We start from the raw sequence: 24,138 nt of genomic DNA, 5'->3' as shown, positions 1-24,138 counted from the left end.
AAAAGCAAGGAAGTGAAACTAAACCTTTATGAAACTGTGGTTAGGCCTTAGCTGGAGTATTATGTTCAATTCTGGGCACCACACTTTAGGAAGGATGTCAAGGCCTTAGAGAGGATGCAGAAGACATTTACTAGAATGATAACAGGGAGGAGGGACTTCAGTTATATGGAGAGGCTGGAGAAGCTGGGGTTATTCTCCTTAGAACAATGAAGGTTAAGGGGAGATTTGACAGAGGTGTGCAAGATCATGAATAGTTTTGAGAGTAAATAAGGAGAAACTGTTTCCAGTTGCAGAAAGGTCAGTAACCAGAGGATGCAGATTTAAGGTGATTGGCAAAAGAGCCAGAGGTGACATGAGGAAACATTTCTTTTTACGCAGTTTTGTAATGATCTGGAATACACAGCCTGAAAGGGTGGTAGAAGCAGGTCTATGGGGAAAGAGCAGGGGTGTGGGACTAATTGGATAACTCTTTCAGACAGTAGGCATGGGCACGATGGGCCCAATGGCCTCCTCCTGTGCTGTACCTACTATGACAAGTGCGTTGATTGGCGCCATTAAATGCAGAAACAAAATTAACATAAATGTAACATTACTGCTATGCACTGTATTGGGAATCACACTGGAATGTATTGGGCTGCGCAGCTTTTATAAGGGGTGCGGTAAAAGAATCACGTGCAGCAAGGGGAAATCTCGCAGGATTTGAAATGGGACGCGAGTGCGCAGGCGCAAGATAGAGATCGTTGTCACTGCAGGTAATAAATGACGGTTGGGGCTTGGGTTGTTTGGTGGTGTGTAAGAGAGAGACCCGGACCCGGACCCGGGTCCGGGTGAAAGCACAGCTCTGCTTGGCTATCTATCTGTTGCTTGGGTCAGTCAGTCCCGAATAACCTCCACGTTATGGGGATATGGAGTTGGGAGCGATACAGCGTCATCAGGCCCAGGAGTGTGGGGCTTCAGATGGACCTCGCGTTAGTTTTTTGCTTCCCCCGAGTTGCTGGGGTACTGTTCGGCCGGCACTAGGTGCTGTCCGGCACCCCATTCTCTACCCGTGCCCGAAGGGAAGGGGAGGGGATAGACATCACAACCAAGGGCCAGCCTCGTACACTTTAACAAAAGTCCCTGGGTAGAATCTCGAGCAGGAACTCACCCCCCCCCCCCCCCCGGCCCAGTCAACAATTGTGGCCCAACTGTTAGTGCGGCTGATAGCAGCTAACTCGCACACTCACCAGAAAGTGCTTTTATCTGCTGAGCCTTCAAATGCACACATGTACTCGTAGTTTTGCATTTGTTACTGCATTAGATTTTTTTTCTCTTTAAAGTTACATTTTTGAAAAAGTGCATATGCTTTGCAAAGTCACGATACAATGCTTTCACGCAAAGAGAATTTGTTGATTCGTCCTTTAAGAGATTCTCAAGTGGCTAGTAATTCTATGAACTAGCGTTAACCACACTGCAATAAAAGTGATGACTTGCAACACAGACCATAGTTCTATGTAAAGTTATTAACGCTTAGGCAAGGGTGAGTGGATTCCTGCTCCCTAATGGAAATTAAATAAGAAGGGAAAAACTGGCAATCCATAATAAAAACAGAATTTGCTGGAGATGCATAACAGGTCGGTCAGCATCTATAAAGAAAAATGACGTAGACCAGCAAATTTGGTGATTGACAACAGGACCAATTGTGCACCAAATACACTCAAATCTGTGACTGTCAAACTTGAAGGTGTGATGGTAGGAGCTGTACTGGGGTCAATGGGGGTAAGAGCTTGTGTGTGATTTTGGTGGGGATGAGGGCCTCAAAGGTGGAAATGAAGATGCTGTTCAGGTTAACAATAGTATCAGACATGATGGGTCTTGAGGGCCTTGTGAATTGGTGATTTATGAGGAAGCTGGAGGACACTTTCCCCCCCCCTCCTAGGGTGATGCCTAAGGGTAGTGGGTTGGAGGTAGGCAGAGAGCGTCTTACAACTTTTTTCCCTCTGAGCTAGGGAAGTGGGTGAAATTAAATTAAAAGCTGGGAGTGTAAAATTGTTGTTAATTTATTAACTTTAATAACTTGAACTAGTTTATTAACTAGACTAATAAAACTAAATAATCAGGAAGGAGCTGATTGGCTGGTAGCTGGTGAGCGTTTCTTTTTCTTTTGAGTTCTTTTTAAGGCTTAATTTTGTTTTTGATAAGGTTAGTAAACAATCTAATAAATCGAGGCATGGCAGGACAGCTCACCTGTTGAATGCATGGCCTGTGGGAACTCCAGGATGCTTCCCGTGTCCTGGACAACCACAGGTGTAGGAGCTTGAGTTCTGGATTTCAGAGCTTGAGCAGCAGCTGGTATTAGTGAGGCTGAGAGCTATGTGGATAGCACATTTAAGGAGGTGGTCACCCCGCAGCTTAAGAGAGGGACTGGGTGACCGCCAGGCAGACAAGGAGGATCAGGCAGGTAGTGCAGGAGTCCCCTGCGTGCATCTCACTTTCTAACCAGTATTCAGTTCTGAATACTGGTGAGGGAGAGGGTTCCTCTGTGGAGTGTAGCCAGAGCCAAGTCCACAGCACCATGGATGGCTCAGCTGTACGGGGGGAGGAGAAAGGTCAGGGAGAGCAATAGTGATAGGGGACTCTATAGTTAGGGGAGTAGACAGGTGTTTCTGCGGCTGCAGATGTGATTCCAGGATGGTATGTTGCATCCCTGGTGCCGGGGCCAAGGATGTCACTGAGCAGCTACTGAACATTCTGGGGGGGAATGGTAAACAGCCAGAGGTCGTGGTCCATATCGGCACCAAAGACATAGGTATAAAGAGGGATGAGGTCCTGCAGGCAGATTTTAAGGAGTTAGGAAAGAGATTCAGAAGCAGGACCTCATAGGTAGTAATCTCCGCAATACTCCCAGTGCCACGCGCTATTGAGCATAGAAATAGGAGGTTAGAGCAGATGAATGCGTGGCTGGAGAGATGGCGCAGGAGGGAGGGCTTTAGATTCCAGGGGCATTGGGACCAGATCTGGGGAAGGTGGACCTGTACAGGCCGGATGGGTCGCACCTCATTGGAGCAGGGACCAATGTCCTCGCAGGGAGGTTCGCTAGTGCTGTGGAGGAGGGTTTAAACTAATTTGGCAGGTGGACAGGCACCAGGATGTAGCAATGGAAAGGTGAAACAAGGGGCACAAAGGATCGGGAGAGAAAAATAGCACTAGAGCAAGTAATGGTACAGTATTAGGTGGGATCAGACTAAGAGAGAGTAAAAGAAAGTCTAAGACTGGTTTGCAGAGCATGTGTGTAAACGCACAAAGCGTGGTAAACAAGGTTGGCTGCAGATGCAAATAGCCACATGGGAATACGATGTCATGGCGATAACAAGAGACCTGGCTCAAAAAAGGGCAGGATTGGGTACTAAATATTCCTGGATACCAGGTATTCAGGAAAGATAGGGAAGGAAAGAAAGGAGGGGGGGCTGGCAGTATTGATCAAGGAGCATATTTCAGTACTGGAGAGAGAGGATGTCCTGGAGGGGTCAAGGACAGAATCTATTTGGTTAGAGTTAAGAAATAAAAGTGGTGCTAATATACTACTGGATGTGTTCCATAGGCCAACTAGTGGAAAGGATATAGAACAAATTTGCGGGGAAATTACAGGGCGGTGCAAAAGCTATAGAGTAGTGATAACTGGGGGCTTCAACTATCCTAATATAGACTGGGATAACAATAATAATATAAGGGGCACAGAGGGGAGGGAATTTTTGAAATGTGTCCAGGATGACTTTCTTAACCAGTACGTTTCCTGCCCAACGAGGAAGGAGGCATTGCTGGACTTGGTTCCAGGAAATGAGGTGGGCCAAGTGGAGCAAATGTCAGTGGGAGAGCATTTAGGGAGCAGCGATCATAGCATCATAAGGTTTAGAATAGTTATGGAAAAAGACATGGACCACTCTAAAGTAAAATTACTCAATTGGAGGAGGGCCAATTTCAATGGGATAAGAACAGATCTGGCCCAGGTAAATTGGAATCAAAGATTGGCAGGCAAAACTGTAATTGAACAGTGGGCGGCCTGTAAGGAGGAGATGGTGCGGGTACAGTCTAGGCCGATTCCCAGAAGGCAGAAAGTTAGGGCAACTAAAGCCAGACAAAAGAGATAGTGAGTAAGACGAAATGGAAAAAAGGGGCGTATGACAGATGTCAGGTTGATAAGACAAGTGAGAACTAGGCAGAATATAGAAAGTTCAGAGGGGAAGTGAAAACAGAAATAAGGGGGGCAAAGAGAGAGTATGAGAGTAGACTGGTGGCCAACATAAAAGGGAATCCAAGAGTCTTCTACAGGCATGTAAACAGTAAACGGCTAGTAGCAGGGGTGGGGCCGATTAGGGACCATAAAAGAGATCTACTCATGGAAGCAGAGGGCATGGCTGAGCTACTAAATGAGTACTTTGCATCTGTCTTTACCAAGAAAGAAGATGCTGCCACATTCTCAGTAAAGGAAGATATAGTTGAGATACTAGATGGGCTAAAAATTGATAAAGAAGAGGTACTTGAAAGTCTAGCTGTACTTAAAGTAGATAAGTCACCCAGTCCGGATGGGATGCATCCTAGGTTGCTGAGGGAAGTAAGGGTGGAAATTGCGGGGGTACTGACCATAAAATCCAAACATCCGTAGATACGGGGGTGGTGCCAGAGGACTGGAGAATTGCAAATGTTACACCCTCGTTCAAAAAAGGGTGTAAGGATAAACCCAGCAACTATAGGCCAGTCAGTTTAACCTCAGTGACGGGGAAACTTTTGGAAACGATAATCCGGCGCTGAATTAACAGTCACTTGGATGAGGGTGGATTGATTAGGGAAAGCCAGCATGGATTTGTTAAAGGCAAATCGTGTTTAACTAACCTGATATAGTTTTTTGATGAGGTAATAGAGAGGGTAGATGAGGGCAATGCAGTTGATGTATATGGACTTCCAAAAGGCGTTTGATAAAGTGTGGCCCATGGAATAGAGGGGGCAGTAGCAACATGGATAAAGAATTGGCTAAGGGACAAGAAACAGAGAGTAGTGGTGAATGGTTGTTTTTCGGACTGGAGGGAGGTGTACAGTGGTGTTCCCCAGGGATCAGTGCTGGGACCACTGCTTTTCTTGATATATATTAATGACTTGGACTTGGGTGTACAGGGCACAATTTCAAAATTTGCAGATGACACAAAACTTGGAAGGGTAGTAAACTGTGAGGAGGATAGTGATAGACTTCAAAATGTTATAGACAGGCTGGTGGCATGGGCGGACATGTGGCAGATGAAATTTAACGCAGAAAAATACAAAGAGATACATTTCGGTAGGAAGAACGAGGAGAGGCAATATAAACTGGAGGGCACAACTCTAAAAGGGTACAGGAACAGAGAGAACTGGGGGTATATATGCACAAATCGTTGAAGGTGGCAGGGCAGGTTGAGAAAGTGGTTAAAAAAGCATACGGGATCCTGGGCTTTATAAATGGAGGTCTGGAGCACAAAAGTATGGAAATCATGATGAACCTTTCCAAAACACTGGTTCGGCCACAACTGGAGTATTGTGTCCAGTTCTGGGCACCGCACTTCAGGAAAGACGTGAAGGCCCTAGAAAGGGTGCAGAAGAGATTTACTAGAATAATTCCAAGGATGAGGGATTTTAGTTACGTGGATAGACTGGAGAAGCTGGGATTGTTCTCCTTGGAACAGAGATGGTTGCGAGGAGATTTGATAGAGGTATTCAAAATCATGAAGGGTCTAGACAGAGTAGATAGAGAGAAACTGTTCACATTGGCGGAAGGGTCAAGGAGCAGAGGACTATAGATTTAAGGTGATTGGCAAAAGAACCGTACTGCAGCATCTTCAGGGGAGGAGGGAGAAAATTGGAGGAAGAAAAAGGCATGTTTCCTTTTGGTTTCCCAATTTGATCTATTCCAATAATGTGATGTGCAAAGTCAGAAATAAATTGGCTGTTAAGCTTATACTTGGGTTCCATCAGTGTGGGGAGGGGTGGGAGAAGGCAGAAATTGAACAAGTTGTGACCAAACTGGATCGTTAATTCAGTCTATTTATCTAGGACAACTGAAGAGTTATATTAGGTATCACAAATTAAAACCCTAGAAATAAACCTAAACTCTGATTTGGCATTTGTACAACACTGTCACTTCATTACAATTTGCTATCCATTCCTCCTGGATCCTCTCCTCTTCCATGCTGGTAGCTGTATCTGGACTAGGTGGCTTAAATCTCAGCTCCCTTAATGTCAGGGAAATTTGTATATCTATATGACACTTGTACCTGCCTATAACTGGATGGTATAGCCGTACAAGCTTAACTTCTGTAAACTCTCTCAATCTCTGTCGGAGATTCATTTTCCAATTTTACAGAGACCCCCTCTGTCGTTTACTAGATAAAGTACGACTAGACCTTCTACTACAAGAACTAGAACTATATTAAGGATTGAGGACTTTAGTGTCAAAAACACCATCTTGTGTATCTTTAATTTACAAAGAAACCTCCCCAATTCCATTGACCAATCTGAGTGACATGAGTTGGAAGAGTTTAGCCCTTTTGGTGTAAGTCACCTCACACAGCCATGTCGGTACCCCTGATGATTTCCAAATCAATGAAGCACCAGCACCTAAGTCACTTGTTTATTCCCTAGCTTCTCAGGTTTTTGCTCACAGTCTCACACAGGTCCAGGTAAGGCAGGGTATCTTTATGTCCCCCTTGACGAGCCATCTCCGGGCCTATAGTCTTGGTGGCTTGTTTTCTAGTAAGCAATGTTTGTATAAGCTTTCATGGTTAAATTAACATTAGCCAATTCCCAGGATTCACTCTGACTACTGACTCCGTTTTGAGGACACATTTAGGCAATTATTAGGCCATTTTTCCCATGAACATTTTATGATCGTATAAAGTGCAGATAAAAGGTTTCAAGTTTTTGAATCTGTAATCACATAATGAAATGTTCCCTAGTATTCTAATGTTAAATTTACTTTGTGCAAAACATTCTGTTTGTCATCACAGGTTAATTCCATGTTTCTGTTTCAATTCAAAGGGTTAATATATTAAAATTCCTCATATACAACACATGTCTTCAGAAAAAGTAACTATTACAGTTCGCCTGGTTCGTTCCTTTGAGCATCGCAATTTCAAACCAGTTGTCTACCATGATGTTAATATAAACCAATCTGTAAAGGAATTCCTCAACTTTCTCCAGAATGGTGAGATAACCTACAAGAGATACAGATTAAATGCCTACTTATTCTGTATTTTCAATCTATATTTAGTTATTTTGTTTGTTATGTATAGATTACACATACTTCTCTTGTAGTGCTTGGTTAGTTATTGTCCTTCATATGCACACTATAATCAAAGCTCATTTAAAGATGTCTGTCCTTTTCCCTTTGCTTTTGAGATCTGTTTCATGTTATGTATCATTTCTGAGGGCAGGAGGTGCCTTGTTTCCAGGTCTCTGCCAATGCAGTTTTGTAACCAGATACAAGGAAGTGGTCAAGAATAGCCTGGGTAATACATATAGTTATTCTGTTTATATGCTAGCTGATTATCAATGGTGTTGTTTATAGGTAATCTGGGGCATGTTTTTGATAACTTAACTGCTAATCTGGTCTATCCCTTTAACGCCACTGCTCAAGTATTCATGGAGAAAGTGGCCTAAACAGGTTTTGAGAACAAGATAATTATTTGTGACGGGAGTTTGGAGATTGTCAGATGTTTATACATTTCTAGGTCATCAGCAAAGATCTCTCACCAACAAAAAATTAACCTGTAAACTAATTGGCTGCTTTTCTTTGGTGAAAATGCTGGAATTCAGCACCATGCAAACACCAGTAACATTGTATGAAGAGGGAGCTGTCATTGTAGTCAGCTCCAGGCCAGCAGAAGTAAGCAAGCCGAATCAATAATGAGCAGCTCCAACAGGGCACATCATGGCAAAGGGCAGGCAACATCCAACTGCCTTCTTGATGGAGAGGAGGGACGGGTCTGGCACATTTTGTTGTGCGAGTCAATGTCATCAGCAATCACTGTAATGGAGTCATAAAAGTATCGCTCGCAACTACTGGATAAAAACCTAGAAGTGGCAAAATTCATGCCAGAATTCCAAACTTCGGTGAAAGAGAAAGACTGCAAAATTTCTTGATGGACGGTGGTTATTGTTTGTTATGTAAATATACATGTGAAGTACAGTTATCTGTATTAAGGCCGTAGCCACACACGTGGTTAGTCAGTGATTTTGGTAGGACAACACATTTAGATTGTACAGGAACAAAAAATATTGAAGCCACAATGTCTGCACCAGCTTAATTGACCCCCCCACAAACAAATCTGAGGTTCGGATCTCCAGTCTGACTAAGCTTGTATATAGAACTAAGAGTTCTATTTAGAAATGCATGGAGTATACGGAATAAATTAAATGAACTACAGGTACAAATTCAAATTGGAGGGTATGACATTACTGAGACATGGCTGCAGGATGGTCAGGATTGGGAACTAAATATAGCAGGTTATAAGGTCTATAGGAGAGATAGGGAAAATGGAAGAGGGGGAGGAGTAGCCTTAGTGATTAGAAATGAAATCACTTCAGTGATAAAGGAGGATATAACGAGGGGTAAGCAGCCAACAGAGACCTTATGGGTTGAATTGAGAAATAGGAAAAGATCTAAGACTATAGTGGGGGTTGTATATAGGACTCCTGGTAGCAGCTCTGAAGTGCTAGATTGTATAAATGCAGAGATTAGACAAGTGTGTAACAAAGGCATAGTGGTCTTAATGGGGGACTTTAACCTTCACACAGATTGGGAAAAGCACTCTAGCAACTGTCAGAAAGGTAGTGAATTACTTGAGTGTGTCCGGGATAGTTTTCTACAGCAGTATGTCCTAGAGGCAACAAGGGGGCAAGCCATACTAGATTTAGTAATGAGTAATGAACCAGATTTAGTTAACAGCTTAATTGTGCATGAACATCTATCTAATAGCGATCATAACATGATTGAGTTCAAGGTAGTGTTTGAAAGGGAAAAAAGTGAATCAGCTGCTAAGATTCTAGACTTGGGTAAGGCCTACTTCAATGGGATGAGACAGAGACTGTCCACAGTAAACTGGGCAAATCTGTTAATGGGTAAAACGACTGATGATCAGTGGGAAATGTTTAAAGAAACATTTAACATGATACAGAATCGGTTTATACCCCTGAGGGGCAAGATCTCTTACTTGCCAAAAAAAACAGCCATGGACAACTAAAGAGGTAAGGGACAGTATAAGACATAAGGAAAGGGCATACAAAAAGGCAAAAAATGGCACAGATCCTGGCGAATGGGAAAGATACAAAGATCAACAAAGGGTCACAAAACAGATAGTAAGAGCTACAAAAAGAGAGTATGAAAAGAAACTTGCAAGGGATATCAAAACCAATACGAAGAACTTTTATAATTACATTAGGAAAAAGAGGGTGGTCAGGAGCAGTGTTGGCCCCTTAAAACTGAAAGTGGGGATATTGTCATTGACAATGGGGAATTGGCGGACATGTTGAACAATTACTTTGTGTTAGTATTTACAGTAGAAAAAGAGGATAGCATGCCGGAAATCCCAAGAAAACTAATATTGAATCGGGGACATGGACTCGATAAAATTAACATAAGTAAAGCAACAGTAATGAAGAAAATAATAACACTAAAGAGTGACAAATCCCCAGGACCAGATGGTTTCCATCCCAGGGTTTTAAAGGAAGTAGGTGAGCAGATTGCAGATGCCCTAACTATAATCTTTCAAAGTTCTCTAGATTCGGGAACTGTCCCTCTAGATTGGAAAATTGCACATGTCACTCCACTTTTTAAGAAAGGAGAGAGAGGGAAACCGTGGAATTATAGACCAGTTAGCCTAACATCTGTTGTGGGGAAAATGCTGGAGTCTATAATTAAGGATAGGGTGATTTAATACCTTGAGAATTTTCAGTTAATCAGAGAGAGCCAGCAAGGATTTGTGAAAGGTAGGGTCGTGCCTGACAAACCTGATTGAATTTTTTGAAGAGGTGACTAAAGTAGTGGTCAGGGGAATGTCAATGGATGTTATTTATATGGACTTCCAGAAGGCATTTGATAAGGTCCCACATTAGAGACTGTTAGCTAAGATAGAAGCCCATGGAATCGAGGGAAAAGTACGGACTTGGTTAGGAAGTTGGCTGAGCGTAAGGCAACAGAGAGTAGGGATAATGGGTAAGTATTCACATTGGCAGGATGTGACTAGTGGAGTCCCGCAGGGATCTGTCTTGGGGCCTCAATTATTCACAATATTTATTAGATGAAGGCATGGAAAGTCTCATATCTAAGTTTGCCGATGGCACAAAGATTGGTGGCATTGTAAGCAGTGTAGATGAAAACATAAAATTACAAAGGGATATTGATCGTTTAGATGAATGGGCAAAACTGTGGCAAATGGAATTCAGTGTAGGCAAATATGAGGTCATCCACTTTGGATCAAAAAAGGATAGAACAGGGTACTTTCTAAATGGTAAAAAGTTAAAAACAGAGGATGTCCAAAGGGACTTAGGGGTTCAGGTACATAGATCATTGAAGTGTCATGAACAGGTGCAGAAAATAATCAATAAGGCTAATGGAATGCTGGCTTTTATATCTAGAGGACCAGAGTACAAGGGGCAGAAGTTATGCTGCAGCTATACAAAACCCTGGTTAGACCGCACCTGGAGTACTGTGAGCAGTTCTGGGCACCGCACCTTTGGAAGGACATACTGGCCTTGGAGGGAGTGCAGAGTAGGTTTACTAGAATGATACCCGGACTTCAAGGGTTAAGTTACGAGGAGAGATTACATAAATTGGGGTTGTATTCTCTAGTGTTTAGAAGGTTAAGGGGTGATCTGATCGAAGTTTATAAGATATTAAGGGGAACAGAGAGGGTGGATAGAGAGAAACTATTTCCGCTGGTTGGGGATTCTAGGAGTAGGGGGCACAGTCTAAATTAGAGCCAGACCTTTCAGGAGTGAGATTAGAAAACATTTCTACACACAAAGGGTGGTAGAAGTTTGGAACTCTCTTCCGCAAACGGCAATTGATGCTAGCTCAATTGCTAAATTTAAATCTGAGATAGATAGCTTTTTGGCAACCAAAGGTATTAAGGGATATGGGCCAAAGGCAGGTATATGGAGTTAGATCACAGATCAGCCATGATCTTATCTAATGGCGGAGCAGGCTCGAGGGGCTGAATGGCCTACTCCTGTTCCTATATTCCTATGTTCCTATGCACTCGCACAGTGTTTAGTGGCCCAGATTTTGCTGGAGCAGGGCATCTCGCGGCTTTCCGTTAGACTTGTTTGTGCATGTTTAGGTGTTAAAGTTCTTTGCCTACTAAGTTGCTGGAAGTGCGAGCTGAAAATGGCGCAGTGAGAGCAACAGGGCATCTAGGACCTTGGTGAACAACGGGACAAACAGTGTATCTCCTTAACCAATGTGATTTAAGGAATGAGAAACAAACAGAGGATGTTCTGAGAAGGAGGGTGAAGTAGAATGGGTGAATTCAGTGTCAAATCAGGTACAGAAAGAGAAATAGAGGGAAAGAAAGATTGGATTAAGAGAGGGAGAAAAAAAGAGACAGAAAGGAAAAGTAAGAAAAAAAAAATGTAAAATTTAAAATTTGACATTTTTAAAATCTCCTAAAACAATTCACAACCTGAAGGAATGAGACTCCATTCTTATAATTGTTCACTTTCTGGGCAAGAGAGATTCATTGGAAGTCATTAACAATTATCATGCTGTTAAAAGGGTATTTACGCTGTTAATGGCGAGACTTAACTTTCTGTGGCAAGTTTAATGGGCAGTCAATGTGCAGATGCAGCAACTTGATGAAATTCATAGGGAGGTTAAGGGCGAGATGCCGTTATCGTGAAGCTAATGGTGGAGCGGCCCAAATCGGCCTGCAACTTGTGGCGATTCGTAATTCACGGGGTATCTCTTCCTCGCCACAAGTTGCTGGCTGATTTGTGCATTAATAACAGTATGCGTCATTCAGATGCCATTAATTTTTTAGCAAAATCTGGGCCAATATAATTTAGACCAGAGGTTCTCATTTTTTTTGCTGGAGTTTAATGTCCCATACCTGCCCCATCTTCGTACCAATCCGTATTTTTGCATAAATAACTCTAGTGTCGATATATCTGGTAACTCAGAATACTTCAGTTTTTTTAACTGTTTTAATTCTGTTCCCTTATACTTTTGGATTTTAATATGCAGTTCAATCATATCATTAGCGCTCACTGACCGGGAAATTCCTTGGATCTGCTCCCATTTTGACGGTGTTACTTTGCCAGAAGTGCGGCAGAAATCCTGCTTATGTGCATAAATGGGATTTTTTCCGCACTTCCAGTGAAGTAACGTCTCCTGTATGGGATTAGATCCAAGGAATTTCCCGGCCACTATGTCCAGCGACCTCCTCGGCCCCCGGCTCGCCCCCTACCCCAGTTTGGGAACCTCTGATTTAGACTCAAACTACATAGCTTTACTTTCCCAGCAGAATAACACATTTTGTATTTTTTTTCATTTTTGGGATGTGGGCGTCGCTGGCAAGGCCAGCATTTATTGCCCTTGAGAAGGTGGTGGTGTGCTGCCTTCTTGAACCGCTGCAGTCCGTGTGGTGAAAATTCTCCCACAGTGCTGTTAGGTAGGGAGTTCTAGGATTTTGACCCAGCGACGACGAAGGAACGGCGATATATTTCAAAGTCGGGATGGTGTGTAACTTGGAGGGGAACATGCAGGTGGTGTTGTTCCCATGTGCCTGCTGCCCTTGTCCTTCTAGGTGGTAGAGGTCGCGTATTTGGGAGGTGCTGTTGAAGAAGCCTCGGCGAGTTGCTGTAGTGCATCCTGTGGACGGTAAACAATGCAGCCACGGTGCGCCGGTGGTGAAGGGAGTGAATGTTTAGGGTGGTGGATGGGGCGCCAATCAAGCGGGCTGCTTTGTCCGGGATAGTTTTGAGCTTCTTGAATGTTGTTGGAGCTGCACTCATCCAGGCAAGTGGAGAGTATTCCATCACACTCTTGACTTGTGCCTTGTAGATGGTGGAAAGGCTTTGGGGAGTCACTCGCACAGAATACCCAGCCTCTGACCTGCTCTTGTAGCCACAGTATTTATGTGGTTGGTCCAGTTCAGTTTCAGGTCAATGGTGACCCCCAGGATGTTGATGGTGGGGGATTCGCCGATGGTAATGCCGTTGAATGTCAAGGGGAGGTGGTTAGACTCTCTCTTGTTGGAGATGGTCCTTGTCTGGCATGAATGTTACTTGCCACTTATCAGCCCAAGCCTGGATGTTGTCCAGGACTTGCTGCATGCGGGCACAAACTGCTTCATTATCTGAGGGGTTGTGAATGGAACTGAACTCTCTGCAATCATTAGCGAACATCCCCATTTCTAACCTTATGATGGAGGGAAGGTCATTGATGAAGCAGCTGAAGATGGTTGGACCAAGGACACTGCCCTGAGAAACTCCTGCAGCAATGTCCTGGGGCTGAGATGATTGTCCTCCAAAAAACCACTACCATCTTCCCTTGTGCTAGGTATGACTCCAGCTACTGGAGAATTTTCTCCCTGATTGCCATTGACTTCAATTTTACTAGGGCTCCTTGGTGCCACACTCGGTCAAATGCTGCCTTGATGTCAAGGGCAGTCACTGTCACCTCACCTCTGGAATTCAGCTCTTTCGTACATGTTTGGACCAAGGCTGTAATGAGGTCTGGAGCCGGGTGCTCCAGGCGGAACCCAAACTGAGCATCGATGAGCAGGTTATTGGTGAGTAAGTGCCACTTGATAGCACTGTTGACGACACCTTCCATCACTTTGCTGATGATTGAGAGTAGACTGATGGGGTGGTTATTGGTCAGATTGGATTTGTCCTGCTTTTTGTGGACAGGACATACCTGTGCAATTTTCCACATTGTCGGGTAGATGCCATTGTTGTAGCTGTGCTGGAACAGTTTGGCTAGAGGTGCAGCTAGTTCTGGAGCATAAGACTTCAGCACTACAGCTGGGATGTTGTCAGGGCCCATAGCCTTTGTTATATCCAGTGCACTCAACCGTTTCTTGATATCACATGGAGTGAATCGAATTGGCTGAAGACTGGCTTCTGTGACGGTGGGGATATCGGGAGGAGGCCGAGATGGATCATCCACTCGGCACTTCTGGCTGAAGATGGTTGCAAACGCTTCAGCCTTGTCTTTTGCACTCACGTGCTGGATTCTGCCATCATTGAGGATGGGAATGTTTACAGAGCCTCCTCCTCCTGTTAGTTGTTTAATTGTCCACCACCATTCACGACTGGATGTTGCAGGACTGCAGAGCTTTGATCTGTTCCGTTGGTTGTGGAAATGCTAGCTCTGTCTATAGCATGTTGCTTCTGCTGTTTAGCATGCATTTAGTCCTGCGTTGCAGCTTTACCAGGATGGTATAATGCTGCTCTCTTTGTAATTCAACTTACTATGAGCAATACTGTGGTAGATCATCTGATTTTTATATATATATATAGAAAGAATTAAAATCCTTATCCTTCGCTGGGCAAAGCACCTCAACCTAAATGACACGCCTTTCCCCTGCTGATTAGGAAATCACATTCTACCATAACTCGTTGGTGAATCATATGTATTGGACTATCTTGCTGTTCCCTTTGCGCTAATTGTAATTACTCATGTCCCCGTACAGGCAGAGTTATGGTATTGTCATGCGATCTTTTGAGTAATTGCTATTTCATACCCAAAATAGATGGTGACTATCACTGTTACAGTAGCCTGCATCAGTGCTATTTAGCAATGTTATGTTTTTGCTTTATGCAGATATACTTTCAAAACCCGGACTTCCACCACCATTTAAGAAGTACACCTATGGTACGTTATATTTGAATTGAAATAGCTTAAGTTAGCTCTTCTGTATAGTTGCCATTTTAATATAACTAGAAAGCTGAACAGAACATAGTCAATCAACCTTCATAACCTGTAACGTTTATGTAAGGCACTTGATTAAAAATAGTGGTGTTTAGCTACTATTTCACTGATTCTGAAATACCAGCCAGTCTCTCCACTATCATTCTGCAGCTGACTGGCCACAAACTGCAAATGGCATGCACTATAGCAGCTAGCCTTTACACTGTTTTTCTCTGGCATAAATCCATACCTTCATGCCTACCTGACCCTGAATGGTGTGTCATGGTAGCAAACGTCCCCGCTGTCGCCCTTAACAGTCAGCTGTGTCTTTCCACTCTCTCATTAATGAAGAATAGTGTATGCTATATTAGCCAGCCTCCCCACTATCAGTCCGAGCTGACAGCCTCCGCTCTAGTTTTAATTGTTTTTCTTACTGCCTGCTCCCTCGTTTGGGAAGTGCTAGTGAGGCTGAACAGCATCAGAGTTTCTACTGTGGATTCTTCTCAACTTCACAGTTACATTCCTGAGCATTTTGGTTTAGGGAGGAGCGTGAGCGATTATGAATTATGAAAAGTAGGGCCGCTGTCTCTAAGTTGCTCAAAATTTGAGTGTACCTCAGTGAAAGTTTTCTTTAAAAATTTTGTGTGAGCTGCTAATGTATAGGACTGTGTGAATGTGATTTTATGTATCAGTTTGTGAGTATTCCAGCCTGATATTCCCTTCTAGCCTGCAGTTCAAGCTCGTTTTTCCCTCTTTATAATTGGGGAGAAACCAGATCATTTCAGTGGCTATCAAAGGATTAGAGCCCCACAATTGGCTCCAGGTTCACTGTGGGTGGTGAAAACAAGGGGAGAGAGAGTGAGAAATATACAGAGTTGTACACATGGTGAGAAAGCAGAAACGCAGATACAAAGACATAATTTTTTGTCTATGAACAACGCTGCAAGAGATCTAGTAACTTTTAATAATTTTATATTCTTTCTTCAGATACATTAAAGATTATTCACCAGGCACATGGAGCAAAGGTATGTTTAAATATGGAACACTTTGGATTTTTTTGTGCTTTGGTTCTTTTAACATGATTTTTATAAAACTAGTTGTAGCCTATGAAGTACTTATAAAATAGGTGTCTTTTAGTACACCATGATGAGCATAGTATAAAATTCCCTTGCATATCACAATCTTGCTAAAACTAATGCACTATATAAATGTCCCTTGTTTTTTCCCATGTCAGTTGATGACTTTGCAAACTGATCATATTGCAGCTTTGGGCTGGTTTTAAAATGCTACATTCTAATAACTATACACATTCTCAAATGATTGTCTAATAATTAAAAAAATCAAGATTAGTGGTTTCTAATAACCAGCCAATGTAGAGCCACTCTAAAGTGAGGCCTGATGCTAAGGTGTTAATTTCATTGTTACTAAGCTAATGAAGTTTGTAAAGACTTCATTTTTAAATCTACTTGGCTTACACGTAGGAACCAGGAAGCAAATGGAAGTTGAAACTACCTTTAGAGATTTATGGTGTTTTAGTTCCTAATTATTTTAGGAAATAGTTTTGTTTTGGAATTGTCTCTCTATTTCTAATTTAAGCTATAGCCTTCATGAGAAATGTAATTCTAATTTTAGTCTTTTGTTCCCAAATTTTAGTCATGTAGTTTTTGCTCTCCACATTTTAATTCAGGATTTGTTTAAAAGAAATGTTTGTTTTTCACTTCTGAGAACACAAGGCTTCAAGAAATGTTGAGAAATAATAAATTGGTGCTTGAATGAAAACAAGATTTTATTAATCTGTTTTAATGTCCATCATCTGTTCCAAAACTAATCTAGCATTTGTCGTAGAAGTAATTTTAATTTTAGTCTTGATACCACTTCAATTTTTAATTTTATTTTGAAGTCTTTGTAAGAAAGTTAGTTCTATGTCATAGTTGTTGTCTTAATTGATAATACAATAATTTTCAACAGTGGCCATTTTATGCCTCATTTCCATTAATGAAAATACTAGTGCTATAGTCGAATTCCCCTGCAATTTGAGTTCCCTATTTGCTTCTATTAATCTAACACTTCACCTAATCTCGGTTATATAGAAGATAATACAATTAAAACTACACACCTACATTTTGGTGAAGAGATCTTTAAGGCCCCTTTTGAAATGGGTTCAGAGTATTTCTGACATAGTTTTGTGGCCGGAGATTGAGTATATTTCAGAAAAACAATGCTTTTATACTGTAGTAAACAATTTTACAACACGAAGTTATAGTCCAACGATTTTTATTTGAAATCTACAAGCTTTCGGAGGCTTCCTCCTTCCTCAGGTAAATGTACATTTATACTGTAGACTATTGAATAAATCCCTCTATGGCAAATTCTTTTCTTAGAAGTAAATATCACAAAAGTGTGTACTTCCCTCTGAACTTCATGCAGCTTTGCTTTGAAGCTTCACAACATACTTGAAATTGGCAGTAGACACCTCCCCCCCCTCCCGGCCATAACTATACACATTGTGCATTACATAAAAAGTTGTGTTGTAAACTAATTTAGGGTTTAGATGGCATTTATAAACTGCTTGGGGATTGCTATTGGTATTTTTCATCAGAATCTCTCAGGATACAGTGAGTTTTTCGCTCATCTATGATTCTATATCACTTTTTAACAACCTCTTATTTAAAAAGTAGTTATATATGCTCTAAGATCTCCCCGTCCAGCATTGTCCTAGTCTGTTTGAAAGTCTGTCTGTCTGCCTGTCTGTCTGTCTGCCTAACTAAGTAGACAATATGCAGGGCTCCATAGAGAACCCCTTATGGATGAGTATTAGGAAGAAAACCATGGGTTTGATCCGGGGGAAGAACTCACCCTTTGCCGAATCTTGCACTCCAACCTTAAATCACATGAACATTGTAATTTTTAAAACATTCAACATAACTTTGGGATATTAAAATATACTATATTGAATTTAAAACTCTGCTGTATTTATGAAGGCACTCTTGATTGTTCAAGATATATGTTGCAGTGTTAACTTGTTTATCAGGAGAGTTGGATTATATTTTTGTGTTTGTAACGGAAAGACTGGCCCTTTTGTGAGAGCCTTAGTGAAAACAAAGATGGGGAAAGCGCTCACTTTGTGCAGAAGTAAATTTTGTTTCGTATTGTTAATCCATATTACATGATGTGGGTGGCATAATTCAGTTCTGGTAGGCACTGTTTTCCTAAAAAGTTAGTTTTTTTCTCAGTTGTTTTAAGAACTTGGTAATGTGATGATTAAAAGCAAGTGCTTCATCTAATAAAGAAAAACAAACTGTAGGTCATCTCAAACTTCAAAGTCTTTAATACAAATAAAACAGTGAGGTAGTACATTTTATTTTCTGTTTTACAGACAAATGATCTTGTAGTGAGTCTGGATAATGATGATCAGCTTGTGCTAAAGGAGGCAAGCACACTGAAAGAAGCAGGAGTGGGTAAGTGATTGGGAATCCTTTTGATTTTCTCCACATTGTATATATCTATATATTTTGTATCTGTGTGAACATATGATTGTATGAATGTAGCATTCCAAATTTCTTTCTAATTGGTTCTTGCTAACCACACCAATCCGATCTGAGAATCACATTCAACAACAAGTACAGAAAGCAGTCATTATACTTCCACACCAGAAGTTGAAAAAACTAACCATTTAAATGTAACAAATATGTAAAACATCCAGTTACAGCTGAAATTTTGACGAAGTTGAAGGCTGGGCCTGATCAGGACCTGGCACTTGGACAAATCCGGAACTATTTGAAGCCCAACCGCAAAAATTTGCCAAAATAGTGAAGTTAAAATCTTCCCCTGTTGTTGTCAAGGTAATGTATAGTAAATGGGAAGTAGACAGTTCTGTAGAGAGCTGGTATAACTTTACTGAGCTGTTTAATTCTTTGTTATGTAATTAATCTAATTTAAATTGAATACCGTAATTTCATCTGTTGAGATGAGTTGTAGATTACAGGACGGAATGTAGATTTTTGAATCAAATGAAACTTCAGGTTGTTTAAATAATCTAAGATTGTGTCAGCTGTTTTGTTCTAAATTCCAGTGTTTAATTATGCAGCTGACTTCAGATTTATAGATCATATCTATGAATTAGATTCCTGCAAGACATACAGTAGCTGTAGTGCTATAATTTTGACTTTTCAGTCAATTTTTGTCCAAATTACATAGGAAATATTGATATTTAACTCATGAATAAATTTGACAAAATGCACTTTAATTTGTATTTCAAATTTATGAATACAATTATCAAGATTATAACAATCAGCCAAATAACACGGCTACAAAAGTATTTTTTCTTCGATGTGTATTTAATTAAAAGTCTGAACCTAGTGCCCTAGTGGCTCAGTTGGTAAATGCACTTCTGAAAGTGGAATTCAGCCATACAATTATCTGGGTTCAGTCTCCAGTCCATGCTGAGTTGGCTGATCTCAGCTGGGGCAGAGATAAGCCAACTCTACAATTAGAATCATAGAATGGTCACAGCACGGAAGAAGGCTTTCGGCCCATCGAGTCCGTGCTGGCTCTCTGCAAGAGTAATCCAGCTAGTCCCACCCCCTGCCCTATGCCTGTAGCCCTGCAAATTTTTTCCCTTCAAGTACTTTTGAACGCCACGATTGACTCTGCCTCTGCCACCCCCTCAGGCAGTGCATTCCAGATCATAACCACTCGCTGTGTAAAAAAGTTTTTCCTCATTTTGCCAATCACATTAAATCTATGTCCTCTGGTTCTTGACCCATCCACCAATGGGAACGGTTTCTATATACTCTGACTAGACCCTTCATGATTTTGAATACCTCTATCAAATCTCCTCTCAACCTTCTCTGCTCTAAGGAGAACATCTCCAGCTTCTCCAGTCTATCCACTTACCTGAAGTCCCTCATCCCGGGAATCATTCTAGTAAATCTCTTCTGCACCCTCTCTAAGGCCTTCACATCTTTCCTAAAGTGCGGTGCCCAGAACTGGACACAATACTCCAGTTGAGCCCGAACCAGTGTTTTATAAAGGTTTATCATAACCTCCTTGCTTTTGTACTCTTTGCCTCTATTTATAAAGCCCAAGATCCGGTATGGTTTCTTAACTGCTTTCTTAACCTGCCCTGCCACCGTCAACAATTTGTGCACATATATCCCCAGATCTCTCTGTTCCTGCACACCTTTTAGAATTGTGCTCTCTAGTTTATTATTGCCTCTCCTCATTCTTCCTACCAAAATGTATCACTTCACACTTTTCTGCGTTAAATTTCATCTGCCACGTGTCCGCCCATTCCACCAGCCTGTCTATGTCTTCTTGAAGTCTATTATTATCCTCCTCACTGTTCACTATCCTTCCAAGTTTTGTGTCATCTATAAATTTTGAAATTGTGTCCTGTTCACCCAAGTCCAGGTCATTAATATATATCAAAAAAAGCAGTGGTCCCTGGGGAACACCATTGTATACCTCCCTCCTGTCTAAAAAACAACCGTTCACCACTGCTCTCTGTTTCCTGTTACTTAGTCAATTTCGTATCCATGCTGCCACTGCCCCTTTTATTACATGGGCTTCAACTTTGATGACAAGCCTATGATGCGGCACTTTATGGCGTTTGATAAAACATATACAGCACATCAACCGCATTGCCCGCATCGACCCTCTCTGTTACCTCATCAAAAAACGCAATCTAATTAAACACGATTTGCCTTTAACAAATCCATGCTGGCTTGCCTTAATCAATCCACACTTGTCCAAGTGATTGTTAATTTTGTCCCGGATTATCGTTTCTAAAAGTTTCCCCACTACCGAGGTTAAACTGACTGGCCTGTAGTTGCTGGGTTTATCCTAACACCCCTTCTTGAACAAGGGTGTAATATTTGCAATTCTCAAGTCCTCTGGCACCACCCCCGTATCTAAGGATGATTGGAAGATTATGGCCACTATCTCCGCAATTTCCACCCTTACTTCCCTCAGCAACCTAGGAGGCATCCCATCTGGACTGGGTGACTTATCTACTTTAAGTACAGCTAGCCTTCCTAGTACCTCCTCTTTATCAATTTTTAGCTCATCCAGTATCTCAACTACCTCCTCTTTTACTGTGACTTTGGCAGCATCTTCTTCCTTGGTAAAGACAGATGCAAAGTATTCATTTAGTACCTCTGCCTCCAAACGTAGATCTCCTTTTTGGTCCCTAATCAGTTCCACCCCCCCTTTTACTACCCGTTTACTGTTTACATGCCTATAGAAGACTTTTGGATTCTTTTTTATGTTGGCCACCAGTCTATTCTCATACTCTCTTTGCCCCTCTTATTTTCTTTTACGCTTCCCCTCTGAACTTTCTATATTCTGCCTGGTTCTCACTTGTATTATCAACCTGACATCCGTTAAACGCCCCTTTTTTCTGCTTCATCTTACTCTCTATCTCTTTTGTCATCCAGGGAGCTCCAGCTTTAGTTACCTCGTGGGAATTTACCTAGATTGTACCCAAACCATCACCTCTTTAAAGGCCGCCCATTGTTCAGTTACAGTTTTGCCTGCCAATCTTTGATTCCAATTTACCCGGGACAAATCTGTTCTTATCCCACTGAAATTGGCCCTCCTCCAATTGCGCATTTTTACTTTACAGTGGTCCTTGTCCTTTTCCACAGCTAATCTAAACCGTATGATATTATGATCGCTATTCCCTAAATGTTCCCCCACTGACACTTGCTCCATTTGGCCCTCCTCATTCTCCAGAACCAGATCCAGCAATGCCTCCTTCCTCGTTGGGCCGGAAACGAACTGGTCAAAAAAGTTCTCCTGAACATACTTCAAAAAATTCCTCCTCCTCTTTGCCCCTTACACTATTACTATCTCGGTCTATATTAGGATAGTAGAAGTCCCCCATTATCACTACTCTATGGCTCTTGCATATCTCTGTAATTTCCCTGCAATTAGTTTCAACATTCCTGTAGATGAAGGGAAAAAATTCACTATGGTTCCTACCTCTGATTGCTGTCCATTGTCTCCTGCTGGAAAATTCACAGACATTAATCATCTTTAATTTCTCAGGACTGTAAAGATTAAATGCAGGTGACTTTTTTCAACTGTTACAATTTTGAATGAAACACAGGTTTGTACAGTATTGCAGATGATCTCCATGTCTTTCTCTTTATTTTGCAGCCCATGAAACAGAAATGGCTTATTTTAAGAAACAAGATTATGAAAAGTACAAAAAGAACCCTGTAGTGGTCTGGTGATGAAAGTAATAAGATGTTAATAAGTAATGATATGTTAAGTTTCTGAAATAATTTAAAGAGCTCATGTGTCACATTCTGCAGAATATGTTAAAATTGCTTTTGGCAGGAATGCAATAGAGAAGCTCGCCTAAATAATTAAAATTAACATTCACAGTTTCTTTCCTGTTAAAATGTTGATAGTAAAGTTGTATATTTTAATTTGGCTGGCCTAATGGTGTACTCTCCTCCACTATATTTTCGCCAGAGCAAGTGCTAAGTAGTAGTTATGTACTTTCCTCACAATGGAGAAAATTGGAAGGCTAGTCACCTGCTCATGATTGGTTACAGAGCAATATTGACATGAGGCCAGAGAGCAGGCAGTCTTCATACTTTCCACTGGGGAATGAGTGGGATGGAACTGTAAATAGTTGAAACCAACAATTTTTTATATGTTGTTATCAAATTATGTGAATATTGTTTCAAATAAATGGATATAAAGTTAACTTATGGTTCTTTAAATTTGTTTACAGTGTAAGTTTATTTAGTGGCTTATGTAAACATTGAGAGGTTGGAATGCACAGTAAAATTTACTAACTTTAGTGTAAAGTTTATTGGATCTTCATCCCCACTACCGTGGAAAGGTTGAGTGAAAGACACAACCTTCCTTTATATAGCATCTTTCACATTCTCAAAAGATTCAAAAGTGCTTTACAGCCAACAATTTACTTTTGAAATTTATTCACTTAATGTAGGCAAACACAGCAATAAAATTGCAGGTGAAATGAATGATTGGAATGGGATGAGGGAGAACTCTGCTCTTTTTTTGCCATTGGTTAATTTAAGCATTGCATGCTGTGGTGGAAAATATGATGAGTGTCTGATGTGATTCAGCACATTGGACATCCACTTACCATATTACTGGGTGCGGAGGCCTGAGACCTTGGAGACACCGTGTGAATGCAAAATTCTGGGAACTTGTGCATAAGCTGTGCGCTAAGCTAATTAGGCCCTTGACTTTAATGTAAGTGAGCTAATTCCCTCAAAGTGACTGGATTGCATGACCACTTGTTGAAAAGGAGCTGCTGTTAGCTGATCAGGGGGAGGGAAGGGGTGGGGGGAGAGAGAGGAAAAGACAGAGAGGAGGAAGGAATCAACATCCTTTGTCTCTCCCTATTGGACAATGGATTTCATTGGCTCCTGCTACATCATGATTCATGCGTAGAATGCTACATAATTATGCAAATGAGCTGACCGTATGTCATCCAGTGAGGTCAGTCCACGTGTGCAGGGTGCAATATCCAATGAGATATGTTGCAGTTACACCAACTATTTTTTGACATCGGCTGTCATCAGGCGCAAGCATCGAATGGAAGATAAGCAACCCATCTCTTCCACCTCCTCCTAAGGAGGGGGAGTGGCTTGGGTGCTGATTCTCAACCCAGCTTCAGGTGAAAAATCATGCATGGCAAATCTCTAAAAGGGCAGGGCTGCAAAAAATGACCTCAGTTGATGCCATGATACCTTTCATGTTTAACTCTTAGCAAAGGTGCTAAACAGGTATTTTGCCTCTATTTACAGAAGAGGATAGAGAGGGAAAACAGAGATAGAAAAAGGGAAAGGCATATGAAGACAAACAAAAGAGTGAGGAGATGGGAAAAGGAGTCTTGTAAAGAGTAAGAAAGCAAGACAATGAAAATGTTCAAGACCTATAGTGAGAGAGACTGGAAGAGTGACCATTTTTGAGTAGATAACAGGAATTCAATAAATTTCAATGTATACAACAAAAACCGTACTAAAGGGAATGCTTTTCTTCCCTTGTTTATCCTTTACCAAGACAGTAGGACAGTATCTTTTGGACCACCATGAATGCTGTGCAACTGACCTTCCTAAAGATTTATTTGAGTGGTCCAATTGTTTTCCTACCATCCATGCTACACATTATTGTCTAAACCTGATCAAAACTGTCTAGAACAAAAGGTGTGTGAACCTCTGTGGTGATAAGAG

The 24,138-nt window shown here is 41.5% G+C and overlaps 1 protein-coding gene across 1 annotated transcript; it reads left to right on the top strand.

The window, feature by feature from the left end:
• The first annotated feature begins 691 nt into the window (after positions 1-691).
• c7h2orf76 (chromosome 7 C2orf76 homolog) lies at positions 692-22,637 on the top strand. The gene is made up of 6 exons (XM_067987285.1): positions 692-752; positions 7,042-7,207; positions 14,831-14,881; positions 15,905-15,942; positions 18,294-18,375; positions 22,079-22,637. Exons 2-6 carry the CDS (start codon positions 7,075-7,077, stop codon positions 22,153-22,155), a joined length of 381 nt encoding a protein of 126 aa, XP_067843386.1. The 5' UTR covers positions 692-752; positions 7,042-7,074; the 3' UTR covers positions 22,156-22,637.
• Positions 22,638-24,138: the final 1,501 nt, after the last annotated feature.

This window comes from Heptranchias perlo, chromosome 7, assembly GCF_035084215.1.
Source record: "Heptranchias perlo isolate sHepPer1 chromosome 7, sHepPer1.hap1, whole genome shotgun sequence".
Lineage (NCBI taxonomy): Eukaryota > Metazoa > Chordata > Chondrichthyes > Hexanchiformes > Hexanchidae > Heptranchias > Heptranchias perlo.
This window is presented reverse-complemented; position numbering and strand designations above follow the sequence as displayed.